General features: G+C 58.6%; 1 protein-coding gene across 6 annotated transcripts in view; it reads right to left on the minus strand.

Moving 5' to 3' along the window:
- ZFPM1 (zinc finger protein, FOG family member 1) overlaps positions 1 to 16,221 on the minus strand; it is a 34,470-nt gene that overhangs the window by 2,722 nt on the left and 15,527 nt on the right. For all 6 annotated transcript variants that reach the window (XM_065028775.1, XM_065028776.1, XM_065028774.1 and 3 more), the window contains 7 exons: positions 15,221 to 15,310; positions 5,344 to 5,477; positions 3,135 to 3,237; positions 1,459 to 1,671; positions 846 to 1,070; positions 414 to 509; positions 132 to 281 (listed from right to left, as the gene is read on the minus strand). In XM_065028775.1, the coding sequence (XP_064884847.1) occupies positions 132 to 281; positions 414 to 509; positions 846 to 1,070; positions 1,459 to 1,671; positions 3,135 to 3,237; positions 5,344 to 5,477; positions 15,221 to 15,310 (1,011 nt within the window). The remainder of the gene's footprint in view (positions 1 to 131; positions 282 to 413; positions 510 to 845; positions 1,071 to 1,458; positions 1,672 to 3,134; positions 3,238 to 5,343; positions 5,478 to 15,220; positions 15,311 to 16,221) is intronic.

Raw genomic sequence — 16,221 nt, forward strand, 5'->3', positions numbered from 1 at the left:
GTCACCCCTCTGGCACAGCGATGCTCCCCCTGCCCTCCACCTCCCTCCTCGCCATTTGAGGACGCAGCCCTCGGTGGCAACGCTAGGCTGTGCGTGGAGCACTGGCACGTGTCGCCCGCCTGGGTACCCACCGGGGGTCAGGGGTTTGGCGGCAGGCAGGGCTGGCCCTGGTGAGTACATCTCTCCCTTGGAGCCTGGCTGGCAGATCATGTGGTTGGTGACAAGGTGGCTATAGAGGATGTCCCTCGTGGTGGAGATGAAGCCGCAGCTGTGGCAGACACCTGTGGGGAACGTGGGGCTGAGCAGGCAGGACACCACCCAGCAGAGACCCATGGGGAGTGGGTCCCCGTCCCCAGGCTGTGCTGGAAAGGACAGGGGTGTCCCCATGGGGACGCTGGGCAGTGCTCACTCACCATTCAGGGTGTCCGTGTGCACCTTCAGGTGACGCTCACAGTTGGCTTTCGTGGTGAAGGCGGACAGGCAGATCAGGCAGACGAACGGCCGCTCTCCTGCAGGATGGACAGACAGGCAGACACTTCAGCACTGAGGGAAGGGGTACAGGGACCACAGAGACAATCCATGGCCTGTGCCAGCCAAGAAGGCACCAGCTGCCGGAAGCAAGATGCTCCTTTTGTCTTTACAGGACATGGGGAAAGACTTACAAGGCAGCAGCCCCAAACCAGTAACCTAACTGGGGGAGAACCTCATCTAGCTGGTCACCGTGCTGCATCCCCACTGCTTCTCCACCCCTTCACTCTTGGGGTCCCTGCACGAGGCTTGGTGTCCCCAGAGTGCAGCAGCGTGCCATGCCATGCCACATTGTGCCATGCCGTGCCGTGTCATACCGCTGTGGCTCCGCATGTGGATCTCCAGGGAGCTGGCGCTGGGGCAGCTCTTCTTGCACTGCGGGAAGGGGCAGACGCGCTCGTTGGGGTACGTCTCCTTGGGCTTCTCCTCCAGGGCGGGTGAGCCAGCGCTCTGCCGGCTGGCACAGTAGTACATCAGGTGGGCTTGCAGGTTGCGCTCACTCCGGTACCAGATCCCACAGTCCTTGCATGGGAAGACATCCTCTGCAGAGGGGACAAGGATGGGACATGCAAATTTCCTCTTGATAGGACAAGAGGAAACTGCCTCAAGTTGTGCCAGGGGAGACTGAGGTTGGATCTGGGGAACTATTTCTTCCCCAAAGGGCTGTCGGGCATTGGAACAGGCTGCCCAGGGCAGTGATGGAGTCACCATCCGTGGAGGGGTTGAGCAGATGGAGATGAGGTTCTCAGGGACATGGGGTAGTGCCAGAGGTGAGTTATGGTCAGACTCGATGATCTTGAGGGTCTCTTCCAACCAAGATGATTCTCTGATCCTGTGATACATCACTTGCATGACAGGCTGGGGACCCTTGGCACAGTCCCGTGGGCTGCACCATGTCCCCCCACCCCACCATGCCCCCCAGGGACTCACTGTTGACCACGGCGGTAGCCAGGATGGCAGCCATGCCCGCTTGCTGTGGCAGCAGCTGGATGTCCGAGCGCAGCGCAGCCGGGTAGGGTGAGTCACCGGGCTCTGCTGTCACCGCATGGTGGTTGGGGACAGCTGGTGGCTCTGCCACCACGAAAGCACACACGGGCTCATCTTCCCGCAGAGCACGCGTCGTCCGGCACCACAGGGCTTCGTCTGGGGGATGTGGGGACAGCGGTCAGCACAGACCTCCCAGATCCCCGTCCTGTACAGCTCTGTGCCTCTTGTCCCTTTCTGTCCTTGTCCCCTCTGAGCCTGGTGCTTCCTCTTGGCCATGGCTGAGCCCTGAACTGCCTGGAGATGGCAGTGTCTGCCTGTGGCCAGCGCTGCCTGCACGGCCCTGCCTGCATAGCCCTGCCTGCACTGTACTGCCTGCATAGCTCTGCTTGCACTGCCCTGCCTGCATAGCCCTGCCTGCACTGTACTGCCTGCATAGCTCTGCCTGCACTGTACGGCCTGCATAGCCCTGCCTGCACTGCCCTGCCTGCATAGCTCTGCCTGCACAGCCCTGCCTGCACTGTACAGCCTGCATAGCCCTGCCTGCACTGTACGGCCTGCATAGCCCTGCCTGCACTGTACTGCCTGCATAGCCCTGCCTGCACTGTACGGCCTGCATAGCCCTGCCTGCACTGTACGGCCTGCATAGCCCTGCCTGCACTGTACTGCCTGCATAGCCCTGCCTGCACTGTACGGCCTGCATAGCTCTGCCTGCACTGCCCTGCCTGCCCGCAGCCTCCCGCTCACTCTCGCACCCATGCTGGAGCCTGTGCTTGCAGAAATGCTTGCACAGAGTCTTACACCAATGTGGGCAGTAACACTTGCACCAGTGCTTGTGCTGAGTTGTGCACCAATGCTTGCACCAACACACGCAATGATGCTTGCATGGTGTCTTGCACCAATACTTGTGCTGACTTTCGCACTAACACTTGCATCAATGCTTGCAGTAAAGCTCACGCTGTCTTACACTGTTGCATGCAGTAAGGCTTGCACCAAAGTTTGTGCCAAGTCTTGCACCAATGCTTGCACTGAAACACACCATTTTGTGCAGTACTGTTGCACCAGTGCTTCTGCTGAGTTGTGCACCAATGCTTGCAGCAACACTTGCACCAATGCTTGCAGCAATGCTTACACTGAGTCTTGTACCAATACTTGAACTGAGTTTTACACCACTGCATGCAGTACTGCTCGTACCAACACATGCACTGAGCTGTGCACCAACACTTGCACCAATGCTTGCAGTAATGCTTGTACTGAGTCTTGCACCGATGTTTGTGCCAAGTCTTACACCAGCACTTGCAGCAATGCTTGCACAGAGTCTTACACCACTATGTGCAGTAATGCTTGCAAGGAGTTTCGCCCCGATGCTTGCGCCGGCTCTCGCCCCAGCTACATGCACTGACGCTTGCACTCACACCTGCAGCAACATCTGCACCAGCTGTGACCCTCCTTATGTCCCCCAGCAGCCAGACAGCTGGGGAGGGCTGGGACAGGGGACCAAGTCCCAGGGATGTGGGACAAGCCCCACAGACGGGGGACAAGCAGCAGCACCCCATCCCTCACCCCAGTGCCAGGGCAGCTGTGCTCGACCCCCCCCAGAGTCCCCAAGCACTGGTACTGACCCTTCCTGTAGATGACGGCGTTGGCATCGGGCTCTGCGGGCACGAGGGGCAGGCGGGACAACCAGCAGCTCTCGTCCTCCAGCACCAGTGTCACGGGGGGGTTCTGCCGAGGACAGGGAGGGGGGCTGAGCGCTGCTTCCCAAACAGGCAGAGGTCAGGGTGAAGGGGTGGCAGCAGGGGGGCCGTGGTGCTCCCCGCTCAGCCTGTGCCCAGCTCTGCCTTCCTGCATCTCTAATGAATATTAATGAGCAGAAAGAGGTGGTGGTGTGGGGGGGGAAATTAATCTGCCTGATCCTCCGATGGCTGCCGCAGTAACGATATGAAATCTAATTATTCGTCCCAATATTTCTAAACCCTCCGACTCAGCCTGACAGTGGCAGCCGGTTGAGGCCTTATCACTGGCAGGAGCCGAGTGCCGGCAGCGCGATAACCCCCCCATTTGCCTGTGTATGTGCATGTGCTGGCACACGCGTGTGCACATTTCACAGGACCCTCCCCTGCCCCTGTGGAAAGTGGCTGGGAAATGGGGCCGGGAGGTTTTAGGGACCCCCCTACATGGGACACGGGGACAAGTGCTGCTGGTGGCACATGGGCTGGGGACCGCAGTGGCCCCACCATGTCCCAAACTAGGAGGGAGAGGAGTGTCTCTGCAGGTATCTGCTGTGGACCTGTGGGTACCCCCAAACAGAGGGAGGCCCCTGAGGTGTCCGCACACCCCACAGCACCCCAGGGTGCTCCCAGCACCCTAGGACGCACGCTCCAGCCCCCCTCCGTGGCCCCAGCCCTGTGTCGAACCCTTCCTTGTTCTCCCCGAACAAAGAGGTCAGTGTCTCCGCTCTGCACTGGCCCGATAACCATCGGAAACCCAATCTGCTCCACATCCGCCGGGACGGCGTTACCAGGGCAGCCCCACTGCCCCCGCTGTGGGCATCACCCTGAGCGGCTGGGGGGGATGTGGGGCAGGGATGTGGGGGACAGCCAGGTGTGAGATGGCACACAGGGCTCCGCCAACACTTGGCACCTCTGGGCTGGTGCTGCCGGAGGGCTTGCACACCCTCCTGAGCAAGGCTGGTTTTGGGGGAGGCATCTTCCTCCCCCTCCTCCTCTTCCTACTCCTCCATCAGTGCAATGATGGGCACATGTGATGCTTCATGCCACAGCAGCATTAAAGCCACCCAGTATTTCCAGTTTGCACTGGGCTGGGATAATCTCCCGCATGGAGACAGACAGCAGAGAGAGGCAGGATTTAGGGGAGACCCCCTGCACCCCCCCAACCACCTCCAGTGACAAAGATGAAGGGACCCGAGGGCGACAGCCCGTATCAGGGATGGGGCTGCGATTCCTTCCTCACTTCCCCGAGCAGAGATAGGGAGGGAGGAGAGTGGTGGAGGAGAGCAGGGCTGGGAATCATCAGCTGGGCTTGATAAGGGAGCTGCTGAAATGGGAGCAAAAATATTTAGACAATAAATGAAGTATCAGAAAAAAAGCCGGGCATATCTTTAAGAAATCAATCATCCTGTACCGGGTGTCTGGACACACGGCGCCAACCAGGAGATAGGGAGCCAAACTGGGCAGATAAGGGTTAATCAAGGATTTAATTCAGCAAAGATAAACGGGCCTGAGCTAAAAAAAATGAAAAAAAAAAAAAAAAAGCAAGGGAGACAGGAGGAGAAGGAGGAGGAGGAGGTGGGGACAGAGCCTGGGCGAGATCCTCCGGCCTTGAAGACCCTGGGCTGGAGCTGCTCTTGTGCAGCTCCGGGGAGATGCTGGTGGAAGGATGCAGCTGAAATGTGAGGATCTGGCACCTAAAACACACCCATGTGCATCCACTCTGACACAGCCACCAGCCCCGGTGCCCCCCGCCGCCTCCTGTCCCACTCCAGCGCTTTCCAGGCACAACCGGGATTCCCCAGGAGCAAATCTTGGTTGGGAAACCCAAACCACATCTCCTCTGTGAGGACATGCGTGCCACCAAGCAGCCTGCAGCCATGTGCAGGAGGGGACAAGAGGGGACAGGCAGCATCCCGTCCCCCTGCCCATGGGGACGCTCTGATCTGGGGCAGCGTGTGGCAGGGAAACCTCCTGGGCACCCAAACCCAAAGATTCCCAGGGGGTTGGCAGGGAAAATCCCTCCCAAACTAACTCCTTTCTTCAAACAGCTTCATTCCTTGGCATTTTCCCTGTCACGATCATCGGCAGTGCCCCTTACCATGTCACCGTGCCCTGGCGATGCCAGCTCGCTGTGGATGCTGCCCTGGAAGGGTCCCCAGGAGAAACCCTCGGGGAGGCTCCTGCGGCTTCGCACTCGCCGCTCCCCGTCCTGCACGGCCAGGTCCAGCTCATCTGTGGGGAGATGGGCACAACATCAGCACAATGTCCCCAAAACAGACCCCTGGCTGCCCCAGGTCCCCGGGGATGTGGGCACCCACGTGGAGCCCAGAGCTGCAGGTGGGTGTCCCGGGGCTGTGGTGAGTGGGTGGGATGTGGCTTCTCGCCAGGGGGTCCAGGCACCGCACAGCGGAGCGGAGCGGAAGGAGCATTTCCCATCCCCGCACCCAAAGTCACAGCAGCTTCAGGGCTTAATGGCTTTGATTATCTGATAAGCCCCTGGTTTAATGGGTTAGATAACATGTTAATACACTATGAAGGCTGCTCTAAAATGTTTTAACTGTGCCTTTGTCTTTCGGAGCGCAGATAAGATGGCAGGTAACCAATACGCAGATGGATGCATGCTGGCTGCCCCTTGCCATGTGGTGGGATGGATGCTGCACCCCAAAAAAGAAGATGCTCCCCAAGGACAGAGAGCCAAACACCAGGTCAGCAGCCAGGCAGGGTGCCCAGGCCACCCATCTGCAGCCAGGAAGGCTCCTGGCACCCTGGGGTACTCCAGGGAAGAAGTGGGGGTTTCCCCCATCACCATGCCAGGAAAAAGAGCCCCGCCAAAAGCCATGAGCCCAGAGCCTGTGTCCTTCGAGGATGCCGCAGAAGCCGCAGCCAGTGCCCTGGTCCTGTGGGCAGGGAGGAGGCTGTGCAGGTTTGAAGGCAAAATTGCTTTCCGAGCTGGGAGCGCAGGGAGGATAAAGCGATCCCATGGTTGCAGAGATTGAAATCAGATGTGTTTATTAGCCAGGTTGACATGGGGATCCTCTCGGCACTGGGGTAAGTTAAGGTGAGCGACTGGAAGTGCTGGGTGCTGAACACAGGTTGGCGGCACCCACATCCTACTGTCAACCATGGGTCCCTCCATCTGCCAAGGAGGACCCTGTGCCACTGGGGATGTGGCTCTGAGCGTGTCCCAGGGGAGCAGCCAGTGCCCCTTGGCAAAACCCGTGAGGAGCTGGGCTGGAAAAAAGGTCTGTGAAGGCATCAAAGGTTCCTGAGGTCTTTGGCTGGTCCCTGTGCCACAGCCAGCATACTGAGATGTGCTCTGCCTGCCATCCCTTTCCTGCAGCACCTCCTGCCCGCAGCACCTTGGACCCTTTGACCTCGCAGCCCTTGGTACTGGCACAGAGCTGGAATGCTCCAGATTCCACCCTGGCCGTGGATCCTGGCTCTGTCTTCCACTGGGATTTCATCCCCAGCAAAGTGGTTTTGGGGGTGCGCACATCCCAGCATTCCCCTGCCCCACGTCCCCAGCATCCCCCAGCCTGTGGCCTCACCAGCTCCATCTCGGCATGGGGAGGAGGAGGAGGGCAGAGAGGGGTCTGGGACCTCTGAGGAGCCGGTGGGATTTATTCCCTGGCACAAACCGACGCCAAGGACAGGCAGCAGCAGCCCCACGCCCAGCTGGTCCCTCCCGCAAAGGACATGGCAGGGAGCAGACCCTCCAGGGCAGGATGCAGCTGTCACTGTGATCTCGGGGCCGAATGGGGCAGTCAGACCCTTGCAGGGTGAACGTTGCTCCGCGTTTCTAACAACCAGCTCCCGTCTGACTCCCTGCCAGGGTGCCAGCCCCTCTACTGAGGTCCCAGCATCCCCACGTCACTGGTCCTCACCAACCCCCAAACCCCAGGAAGGTGACAGCAAACACCCAAGACAGCCCCAAGGATGGTGGCTCCTCTCTGGCTTTGCCACCCCACAGAGCCTGGCTGCTTTTGGGGAATGGAGCCCAACCGCCACCTCTCCCACTCCATGCCCCCTCCCCCTGCTTTTTGTCCCCCCCTCTTCCCCCCGTCTCACTGGTAATCAGCAGCGTTTGGGTCAGGAGACCATGTCTCCGAGATAAGAGCGTTCGCCTGACACTTCCCATGTCAGAGCACTTCATCTTCTGTGTATCAATCCCCAGCAGAGAAAACACGCAAGCGCTGATAAAGAGAAAACCGTTCCAGACAGGGGGGACAAAAATAGTGTTGCCGGAGCTGGCCCCACTTCCCGCCAGCGCCCCATGGCCATGGCACCGGCCGGTGGCCCAGTCCCCCAGTGTCACCACAAAAGTGGGGCAGTGGTGAACCCTGGGCAGCAATGCTGAGCGGTTCTCTGTCTGGATGGGTGTCCCTGTCCCCAATTGGTGACACTGACGGAGCCCCCACAGTACCTGGTTGCACCCACATTGATACAGTAACACAAAAAGAGAGGGAAAAAGGTGATTTTTCAAACTAAGTACATGGCATTGCTGCGCTTGGCACGAGGGGAACAATGGCGGGATGGGGCGGCCTGGGAGATGCTGAGCGTTCACACTGGCTGCACTTGGGAGCAAAGCTCAAAGCAATCGAGCTGTGTCCCCACGTGGGGACAACAACGCAGTGGGGAGCAATCCCCTTCCCTACTCTCCAACAGCACCGGATTGTGCCGCATCGCCCTGACTGCACCCTGGGAAAAGCCTGTGCCAGCCCCTGGGGTGCCCCAGTGCCCCCCAGCGAGGAACAAAGTCCGTGGGTGCAGCCCCCTTCCTGCGGGATCCCCCCCAGCAGGTGAACACCACCCTAGGTATCTCATCTGGCCATCGGTCCCCGAGCAGGCGGTGCCCCTGCCGTTATCACAGGAGGGTTTATCTCCCAGATCATTAACCAAATGGGGCAGGGACCTGGTTGTTTGCTTTGGGTCTCAAAGAAAAGCAGCAGGAAGGAAGGAAGGAGGGGAAAAAGCCCCCGGTGAGCTGGGTGCACCTGCTCGGTGTGGCATGGCCCCCAGTGCTGAAACACGGGGTGCCAGCGCTGTTCCCTGCCCCCCAGGACCAACAGCGCCTGCTCGCCCAGCGCTGCACCTCAGTTTATCTCCCCATCGAGAGATTTCAAAGAAATAGGCTGAGCTGTGCCGGAGAGCAAAGATTAATCCTGTCATCACACCACGGCCACGCAGCAGGCGATCAATGGCTGAGAAGGCACTGCTGGCACATGGGTCCCTGTGGAAATGGGGGTCCTGGCTGGGGACAAGGGGAGGGACGAAGCCCACAGGGTTGCAAGATGCGGCGTCACTGTGCAACATGGCTGCATCGTCCTCTGGGATGGGGTGAATGCAGGACCAGGGTGTGATGAAGATGAACTTCTGCAAGAGCTCATCTGCAAGGTGACCCACAGCATCCATATGGTCAGGGAGATAACAGAATCAGAATCATTTTGGTTGGAAAAGACCCTCAAGATCATCGAGTCCAACCATAACCTAAATCTAGCACTGCCCTATGTCCCTGAGAACCTCATCTCCATCTGTCCAACCCCTCCAGGGATGGTGACTCCACCACTGCCCTGGGCAGCCTGTTCCAATGCCCGACAGCCCTTTGGAGAAGAAATTGTTCCCCAGATCCAACCTCAACCTCCCCTGGTGCAACTTGAGGCCGTTTCCTCTGGTCCTGGTGCTTGTTCCTGGGGAGCAGAGCCCGACCCCCACAGCTCCAACCTCCTTTCAGGCAGTTCAGAGATCAGAACGTCTCCCCTCAGCTCCTGTTCTCCAGCTGAATCCCCCATGTCCCTCAGCCGCTCCCATCACACTTGTGCTCCAGCCCCTCACCAGCTCTGTTCCCTTCTCTCAACTCACTCCAGCACCACAAGGGCTTTATTGTGAGGGGCCCAAAACTGACCTCAGGATTCAAAGTTTGGCCTCCCCAGTGCCCAGTACCAGGGGGCAAGGATGCACCATTGGGAGCTGCATCGAGCTGTGCCGGCTCCTGCGGCACCCACGTTTGCTCCTAGATGCTCTGGAGGTGCAGCTGCATCTGTGCATCAACATTTGCTTTCCATGGGGGAGTGAGCAGGAGGGAAAAGCACATCAGTCCCATCGCAAGGGGCTCCCACATCCGCACAACTTTCATCAAATCCCAATGACTTGGCTCTGCCCCTCAGTGAGGACCCAGCTCAGAGGTCCCTGCGGTGTTTGCAGCTGCCTGGATACTATCGGGATAAATACCGTTATCGGGGTGTCACGGGACCACATCCCAGTATCAGCTGCATGTTGCTCCTATTAATACAGCACTTTGTGCCTAGCCCTGGGGGCTGCCAGCCATTGAGGGGGGACACACACAATGTTGGGTACAGCCCCCGTACGAGCCCTGGCGATGCTGAGTCTGGAGAACTGGGGTGAACTTGTGTTCTGTGCTCCCATCCCAAACTGTGAGGGATGTCCCCATGGCACAGGAACCCCAAGGTGGAGGGAGGATGGATTCATCCACCCACTCACCCATTGGTACCCAACCTCCTGTGGCTGTCCTGCTCCCTCCCGGGGAAAATTGAACTGGAGAAACCCTGACACCCCCAGCCTGGCCCCGCCGCACACCCCAGCTGCTGTTTTTAGAAGCGGCGAGTGCACGGCGGCGGAAGGAATAAATCCTGACAACTCAACTAGTGCAATGATGTGATGGCACCGCTCTGATAAGATGGAGGGAGGCGATTGGGAAGAGTCTTAAGCTGCGAACACGCAGCATCTCCACTCTTCACCTCCGCGCACAAAGGGAAATCTCTCCAAAGGGGCTAAGGAGATTATCCCGGCTTTGCCGTCCCGGGTGCTCGAGTAATCAGGGCAGCCTTGGGGACGACAAAGGAGTGAGGAGGGTTTAAATTCCAGCCTTGCTGGGCTGCGCCTGCTTGGGCTCAGCCTGGGGTTGCTCTGGTCAAGCTGCCATGGATCAAGGGGGGGACGGTTGTGGGAGAGCTGGACTGCTGCTGGTTTTGGGGTGCAGGGGGGCGCCCCACTGCCCCGACAGGGCAGGAGCCAAGGAAAGACCTCTGCCTTTATCACTTCTGCCCATCGCTTGCAATTTATTGATTTTTTTATTTTTTTTTTTTTGACAGAGTACAAAAGCAAAACTTTATCAGGCTGAACCCTGCCCCTGGCTAATGGAGGAGCTGTGACCTACAGAGCAGAGCGGGCACCTCCCAGCGCCCGGGAGTGAGGACACCCAGGAGCTGCTGCACCCCAAAAGGGCCAGGCACCCCGCTGGCCAGCTGTGTGGCACAGCTGGCAGGCGGCAGCAACGGGGCGGGCATGGGCTGTGCCACACGTCACCCCGTGATGGCCTGTCCCTGACAGCCCACGTCAGCTGGGGTGCCCTGCCCCAGCGGGACGTGTCCCGATAAGCCACCCCGGGACGTTTGTGTTCAGGGTGTTGCTGTGTCCTGCTGGGATGTGGCCCTGAGGGAGTCCCTGTCCCCAGGGGGTCCTTGTCCCAACAGGTTCCCCACCCTGGGAAATAAGTGGGAGCTGTGTCTACAGGGACAGGAATAAACACCAGGAGAAACATCAGCAAGAGCTCAGGGAGGATGGGAAGGAGGAAAACTTTCCAGTTTCCCCAGGGGTGGCTGGACTCCTGTGCCAGGAACCCCCTGTCTGTGCGCTGTCCCTACTCATGGGGCTGCTGGGACCCCCCAGGCTGGTGTCAGTCAGCGGGTAGGGGTGGCGTGGGGGGACAGGAAGGCAGAGGGGGGGCGGAAGGGGAGCGAAGGGGCCCGGAGCCGATGCAGAGGGCAGATATCCCCTCCGGAAAAGGCGGGGGGCACCGCATGGGCCTGCCTGCAGGAATTGGGTGGGACACCCAGGGGGACAGCACCCAGCTGGAGGAGGGGAGTGGGAGCTCAGCCTCGCTCCAAGCCTAAAACCCACCGGGTTCAGAGATCCAGTCCAGGGCAGAGCAGCAAGGTGGGACTGATTGACAGCTGTCAATCACTGTGAGACAGGCAGCATCGGCCTCAGGGCTCTTGCCCCAAGTGTGCAAGACATTTTTCTCCTTCCCAGGCGAAAATGGAGGGGAGGATGGGGAGAGAGAGAAGGGGACAGTTCCTGCAGGTCTCAACAGTCCCCAGCATTGCCTGACACAGCAGCGTCCCTGCACTCCCGCAGTGTCCCCAAACTAGCCTGAGCATCCCTCCACTCTGCAATGTCCCCAGACAGAGGCTGAACTGAGAGCAGGAACCTGCAGGGACAGACCCCAGCAGGGACAGGGTCCCCTTCAATGTCCCCAAGCCAGGACAGGTGCCACCACCCGTGCTAAGATCATCCTGCTGTATTCAGTGCCCACATGTGGCTTTGCCAGACAGAAGCCAGGCAAAGGAAGAAGGGAGTCAGGACCCTGAGGAACCCCCAACTTGGGGGGCTACTGCCCCAAACCCCCAATTCTCCCCAACCCGCAGCAATCAAACACAAACATAACTATCTGCTGCACAGCCCGGCTCCCAGCGATAAAATGAAATAGCTGGAATAATTTTTTCCCACCCACACATACCAGAGCCGAGGGGAAGGGGGAGCGAGGGGGCATGGGCGGCGCAGGGCCATCCCTCCGGACGAGCTGTCCCCTCCTCGCCGTGCCCTGCTTGCCCTGATAATCAACCTTGAGGTTTGCAGACAAACTCCGGGCAGCCGGAGATTATTCAGGCAAGAGTCGTGGCGCAGATAAACATAACTGAAGGCGAGCGGGAGGCAAAGGGGAAGGCGGGGGGGGAAGGGAAAGGAAAGAAAAAAAAAAATTGAAGTTTTAATTAGACGCACCAAAAATATAATAAGTTGCCCTGTCCCATCCTGATACCCCGCACACAAGGCTGGTGGTGAGGATGGAACCCTGGTTCTGGGAGAGGTGGACCTGAGCCATACACCATAATTAACCCAGAGCCATCATTAGCACCTGTGAGCAATTAAATAAACCCTGGAGAAGCCAGCAGCAAGGTGGAACTCTTGGTGGGGACCCAAATAGTGAAGTTGATGTAGGAAAGGGAGTGAGGAACCCTCAGAGAGACAGGCCAAAAGCCACCCAGGCTTTGTGCCTGTCTGCTCCATCCTTTCTCTACTGATGGCCCATTGGTGTCACCACAGGGACAAAGGCAAAAAGCTTCATCCCACCTTGTAGAAAGGCAAATGCCGGCCAGGCTTCCCCAGGGCTGCTCCTGGTGGAGATTCTCCAGGATCTCATAAGGCGGCTGAGCAGCCGGTCCCTTCGCGGGGCTCAGCTCTCTTCTGTTCTCCTGTCCCAACACCATGTTGGTGACATTTCTTGGAGCTTTTCATCTTATCCCTCTGCAAAAATCGGCCTGATATGGTGAGGTTGGCTGGGCAGCGATGGGGTGGGAGGGAAGGTGAAGGCTGCAGCTGCTCCCAAAATTCTCCACTATCAGCCCTGCTCCAGAGCAAACAAAAACGAGTGGGAAAGATGGAAACCTGGAGCATGGCTGAGAGCAGCTGGCAGGGCTGGGGGGAAGGATTTGGGGTGGTTTGGGGGAATTTAGGGAGGATGGACATCCCCTCTCCAGCCCCATCAGAAGATGAAGACACAAGTGGGCACCACTCACGGCCACGCCCCATCCCAGAACAGAGTCGGGGTGTCCCAGCACCCCAACACATCTGCAAAGGCTCCCAAATTGTGGATTACAGCCTTCAGCTCCCAGGGATTTGCATATCAGCCAGGCAAGCGGCAGCCCCCTCCAACAGACAAGGTCATTTCAAAGATAAAACAATATTCCCTCTCCGGCGTGCGGGGCCAAGGAGCTCCATGCAGAGGTCCTGGCACGGTGCTGCACCCAGTGGGCAGGAGTTTTGGAGACCCAGAGGGCAAAGCCATCAGGAGGTTACACCCATAGCCTCCCAAAAAGAGCCAGGGGAAGGCGAGAGACCCCGCAGGGCGCGAACAAAGGCACCCAGGAGTAGCCCGCTTGCCCCCCCTGCTGCGTCGCATCTTTGCGGCTGCCATTGCTGACATACGGCGGATCCTGCCTGATAAAAAAAAGAAGAAAATTCAGGCTGCTCAGAGTTTCCCTTTTCGCCAGCTCCATCCCTGATAAGTGCAGAGCCTGCAGAGTGCCTGATAGACGGGGCTATCGCGGCGGTTGGTGCGAAAGGAACACCCTATCGCTGCAGCATCGCCGGACCGCCATCAACTCCCAGCCACACAGAAATTAATACCACTCCAATTACCAGAATAGAGATGGGCTGGGAGAAGGCGATAATAAAATCTCTTTTACATAAAGAATGCAAATAACCCGCTCCGGCGAGGGAATGGGGGGAAGGGGAAGCTGAGGCATCATGGTCCGTAGATGCCGGTTCTGCCAGAATATGAGGGTGCACGGTGTCATGACCCCCCTGGGGCATTGGGACAGCTGGGGGTGACACACCGGGATGCCAGCACAGGGGATGGTGGGGACAAAAGGCCGAGGAGCAGATAAGGAGGAGCCGGGGGTGGCCTCATGGCTCCTTCCTGCCCGGCACGCAGGAAGGGCCGGGATATCAGTGGGACCGGCCAGCGCTTCCCCTCGGTCGGGGCGGGACGGGGAGCGAGGACCGAGGACGGGGCACCCCCGGGGCCGTGGGGATTTCGGCAGCTGCCGCAGCACGTGCGCCGGCAGCTGGCGGCTCCCATGGCCCAGCCTGTGCCAGAGACTGTTGGCCTTGGGGACACAGCAGGGACCCCCTGTCGCATCCATTGCTGCAGAGCAATCGCTGTCCTACATCACCCCTTCCCATCGCATGCGGCTCCGAAAACAGATCCACCAGTACCAACCCACTGGGAGGAGCAGGGGGTGGGCAGCACCAGTGGGGCCCGAAATGTGGCACATCCACCCTTGGGAGTGTCACATGAATCCCAGACCGGTGGGGTTGAAGGGACCTCTGGAGATCATCCAGTCCAACCCCTGCTAACACAGGGTCACCAGATGAGATCACACAGGGTCATGCCCAGGCAGGTTTGAATGTCTCCAGAGGAGGAAACTCCAAACCACTCTGGGCAGCCTGGTCGAGGCTCTGGCACTGTCTAAACAAACTTCTCCTCATGTTCAGATGGAACCTCCTGTGTTTCAGTCTGTGCCCGTTGCCCCTCACCCTGACGCTGGGCACCACTGAACAGAGTCTGGCACCTCTTGACACCCACCCTGAAATCTTTGTAACATCAATAAGATCCCTCTCAGCTTCTCTTCTCCAGCTGAACAGCCCCAGCTCTCTCAGTGTCTCCCGATCACTAAGATGCTCCAGATGCCTTCGCATCTCTGTGTCCCTTCACTGGACTCTCCCCAGTAACTCCTTGTCCTTCCTAAAGTGGGGAGCCCAGAACTAGACCCAGGACTCCAGATGGGGCCTCACCAGGACAGAGCAGAGTCTCAGTTCATGCAGTCCCATCCCCATGCACCCATCGAGTGCCGTCCCCATCAGACAGGCGCCCGCAAACCCAAATCTACGCCAAGAACCCCAAGCGTAACCCCACGGTGGGAAGGTTTAGAGATAGTGGGGCGATAGGGCGCGGGGTACCCACAGGGCTGCCCGGGTGCCAGCGGCCCCAGCGTGGAGATGCTGAGAGGGAGATAGATGGTTCTATTTGCTCCTTGGGGTTTTGATAACTATCACGAAACCGCTTGAGCGGCACTTTTGTGGTTGCGAGGATGTTTGTTAGTGCTGTCGCGACGCAGGACGGGGTCCAAACCCTCCCTGCGCCGGGAAGCGCGATGCCAGCCATGGTGCCAGCATCCCCACTGCTCATGGATTATTTTTTTTTGTGGTCTCAACAATGGCACAGGGGACATGGGGGACCACAGCCCCCATCTCACACCTCCTCTTCCAGTAGAAGTGCTGCTAGCTGCATCCTGCCCAGCTCCCAGTCATCCTCATACTGGTTTTCACTCTGGCTGCTCCAGCCTGTAGTGCAGCTGGGATGGAGCAGGATGACCGGCCACGCACTGGGGACTCACCTGGCCCATTCCAGGCGTCTGGTTCCTGGGAATTTTCTCCGGGATCTGGCTCCTCCAGTTCCTTTGGACTCTCCGGGGTGTCTCTGGACTCTGCGGCGGGAGAGGGAAGGCAGTTGGCCACGCGTGGTGGATTTCAGAGGTGACATCCCCTGGTGACAGGACCACCGGAGAGGTGCCACCCCAGGACCAGGATGCCTGGGGGTTCATCATTGAGGATGTGCATAGTGGGGTTTCCCTCTCAAAATCCCTGTGTCCCAGCAAAACCCCCCATTACCCAGTCATGAGGTTCCCTGTGCCGCACAGGGTGACCTGCAAGGACATCCAAACCCACCTGCACATCCTTCCCAAGCCACCTATGGGTGGGCACCCACCTCCCACCCCAACCCCCCCCAACATTTCTCCCACCCCACTGTGGGCCCCACGTCACCCGGTTCGGCCCCGCTCCCGTCACGGCTCTATTTGTGGTGTATTCATAGCAACTTGATAACAATTATTTTCTCCATTAACTGCTGCTGGAGATGCAGCTGATAAAGCCAATCTGCATATGACAGTGTGGAAGATTAGCGCCCAAAGTACATGTTTGCCTTGGCGTCCCGGGCGGATAAACCAGCACGGAGACCAATCGATCGGCGCCAGAGCGAACACCCAGGGGTGACGTCACCGGCATTGGAGATTATTAATACAGGTGATAAGCGGAATGATTAACATCAAATAAATCAATCACCGGGTATAAAAGTCCTATTATTTTTGGCTATAAATCAAAGTGCCTGGCATATCGATTTTTATCCATCGCGCTGAAAGCTTTAGTGGCCGTTATTGCTGCTTGGCGTTATCTCTGCTATCACCTTTTTATCGAGGCAGCCCAGTGCCAGGTGCAGCTCTGCGCCCGAGCTCCCGGCTTCCTCGCCCCCAGCCCAGCTCCTCCATCAGATAAAGCACCATTCCCTTCTCTCCACCGCCAAGCAAAGTTTGCCGGTGAACCCTCCCTGCCCTGGCGTGGA

The sequence above is a fragment of the Columba livia genome, chromosome 13 (genome assembly GCF_036013475.1).
Source record: "Columba livia isolate bColLiv1 breed racing homer chromosome 13, bColLiv1.pat.W.v2, whole genome shotgun sequence".
NCBI lineage: Eukaryota > Metazoa > Chordata > Aves > Columbiformes > Columbidae > Columba > Columba livia.